The sequence below is a fragment of the Rhinopithecus bieti genome, unplaced genomic scaffold (assembly GCF_001698545.2).
Source record: "Rhinopithecus bieti isolate Rb0 unplaced genomic scaffold, ASM169854v2 scaffold_33940, whole genome shotgun sequence".
NCBI classification, from domain to species: domain Eukaryota; kingdom Metazoa; phylum Chordata; class Mammalia; order Primates; family Cercopithecidae; genus Rhinopithecus; species Rhinopithecus bieti.
In genome coordinates, this window is record NW_016814565.1 from 536070 (window position 1) to 538820 (window position 2751).

At 43.7% G+C, this 2751-nt stretch overlaps 1 protein-coding gene across 1 annotated transcript in view; it reads left to right on the plus strand.

Moving 5' to 3' along the window:
* The first annotated feature begins 449 nt into the window (after positions 1-449).
* Positions 450-2751, plus strand: part of DNA2 (DNA replication helicase/nuclease 2) — a 68557-nt gene continuing 66255 nt past the window's right edge. Inside the window, exon 1 of the mRNA XM_017851411.1 lies at positions 450-627. Coding sequence (XP_017706900.1) covers positions 497-627 — 131 coding nt within the window. The 5' untranslated portion in view covers positions 450-496. The remainder of the gene's footprint in view (positions 628-2751) is intronic.

The following is a 2751-nucleotide window of genomic DNA, read 5'->3' on the forward strand; positions in this document are numbered from 1 at the left end:
GAAACTGGGACTTTTTCTGTCGCTCAGGAACGGGCGCAGTGGCATGATCGTATCTCACTGCAGCCTCAAACTCCTGGGCTCAAGTAATCCTTCCTCCTCAGCCTCTTGAGTAACTGGGACTACAGGTGTACATCATCATGCCTGGCTTCCAGTGCATTCTTAATCCTCATTGTAATGGGTATCCCACAGAACTCCTTACAGAAATTAAAATGGAAAATCTCATATCATGGGCATGTTTGAAATGGCATTACTCAGAAGTTTTTGTAATAGGAATTCTGTGTCTTTGCTCTGTTAATTTTACCTATTTTGGCTAAATGTCATTGCAATAAGCTTTTCAGAAGAAAGAAACCTAGAAAACTAGAAGATTGGTTTGTAGATAAAACAGATTGGTTGGCTTCTTATTTCATGGTCGTGCTAAAATAGTTTTGTATGTGTGTGCTTTAGATTTCAGAAGAAAGCGGTAGCTTCCTTTCCTAGAACAGTTCTGAGCCGAGGAATGGATAACCGGTACCTGGTGTTGGCAGTCAATACTGTACAGAACAAAGAGGGAAACTGTGAAAAGCACCTGGTCATCACTGCTTCACAGTCACTAGAAAATAAAGAACTGTGCATCCTTAGGAATGACTGGTAATTTTTATGTGACTTTGAGCACCGATTCGAGTCTTAAGGGTACCATCGTAAAACTCATCAAATGGCTTCTGTGAATGTTACTATAATTTAATTGTTTAAAAGGGAGTAGATTTGATCCTAGCCTAATTCGGCATGAAAATTGTATCTATTACTCCTGTATCTCAAGTCTCATATTCCAAAAATTGACTTTTGTTGTCATTTGAAGATCAGGTGGGCCAGACATGGTGGCTTACACCTGTAATCACAGCACTTTGGGAGGCCAAGGTGGGCAGATCACCTCAGGTCAGGAGTTTGAGACCAGCCTGACCAACATGGAGAAACCCCATCTCTACTAAAAATAAAAAAAATTATCGGGGCGTGGTGACGCATGCCTGTAATCGCAGTTACTCTGGAGGCTGAGGCAATAGAATCGCTTGAACCCNAAAAAAAAAAAGAAATTATGGGTGGTGCTTGCTATGGCAGCACAAACACTAAAATTGTAACAATGCAGAAAAGATTAGCATGACATAAAAATTCATGAAGTGATAGATCAAAGATAGCAAAATGAGGCCAGGTGCGGTGGCTCAAGCCTGTAATCCCAGCACTTTGGGAGGCTGAGGTGGGTGGATCACCTGAGGTTAGGAGTTTGCGAGCAGCCTGGCCAACATGGCAAAACCCATCTCTACTAACAATACAAAAAAATTAGCTGGTGTGGTGGCAAGTGCCTGTAATCCTAGCTACTGGGGAGGATGAGGCAGGAGAATTGCCTGAACCCAGGAGGCGGAGGTTGCAGTGAGCTGAGTTTGTGCCACTGCACTCCAACCTTTGAGACCCCGTTTCACACACACACACACACACACACACAAATACATACACTAGAGAAAAAAGGATGGGCCGGGTGTGAAGGCTCACACCGTTCATCTGAGCACTTTGGAAAGCCAAGGTTGGCAGATTGCTTGAGCCCAGGAGTTCTTTGCCTCGGCCTCCCGAGTAGCTGGGACTACAGGCTACTCCTTGTTTTGTTGAAACAGTTCATAAAACATTGTACCACAGGTATTGAGACAGTAGAGGTATTTCTGTTGGTATCAGGGACAAATACTAATAGAATAACTCCCATTCCAGTATGTACATATTTGAAAGCCCATGTACATGATAAATGTATTAACCTTTTGCCAATTTTTTTTCTTTTCAGACTGAGTCACTCTTTCACCCAGGCTGGCGTGATCTCAGCTCACTGCAACCTCTGCCTCTCAGGCTCAAGTGATTCTCCTGCCTCGGTCTCCTGAGTAGCTGGGATTACAGGTGTGCACCACCACACCCGGCTAATTTTTATATTTTTAGTAGAGACTGGGTTTCACCATGTTGGCCAGGCTGGTCTTGACCTCCTGACCTCAAGTGATCCACCCACCTCAGCCTCCCAAGGTGTTGGGATTACAGGCCTGAGCCACCGCATGCGGCCCATTTTGTCCATTTAAAAAATGAATAACAAAAATAAGGATAACCATTATACCACTGATATTTTTAACATGGCTCTGGATGTTCTAGTCAATGCCTCCAGAGCAGAGAAGTATATAAATATGAAAAATCGGTGCATACGACCGCGCCCAGCAAGGAAACATCTTTTAAAAATGGGAGACACCAGGCCATATTAGAGGCTCAATCCAATAGTGAGGGTGAGGCTGATGATACAAGAGAATGAGGCAATAATTGAAGAAGTGATGCCCTTGAGAATGTTTGAAGCCCTGGGATGCCAAGTGCAAGTGGAGCGATTGCCCTTTAACCAGAAGAACACTTTGTCTGCTATTGAAAAAAAGTGGAAAGAGGTTATGAAGAGTGGTTCAGATATCAGAAGTTTTGCAGAATTTTTTTATTTATTTTATTTTTTTATTTTTTTGAGACTGATTTTGTATTTTAGTAGAGACGGGGTTTCACCATGTTGGCCAGGCAGGTCTTGAACTGCTGACCTCGTGGTCCTCCTGCCTCAGCCTCCGGAAGTGGTGGGATTACAGGCGTGAGCCACCATGCCCGGCCAGAAGTTTTGTAGATTTAGCCGTGGCATGATCAAGGAGTTGCTATCTGACAGTTTCTATTTTCTCAATGAGTTTTCCGAAGAAAAGGGGAGAGGCTGTTTCCCAGGGAGTG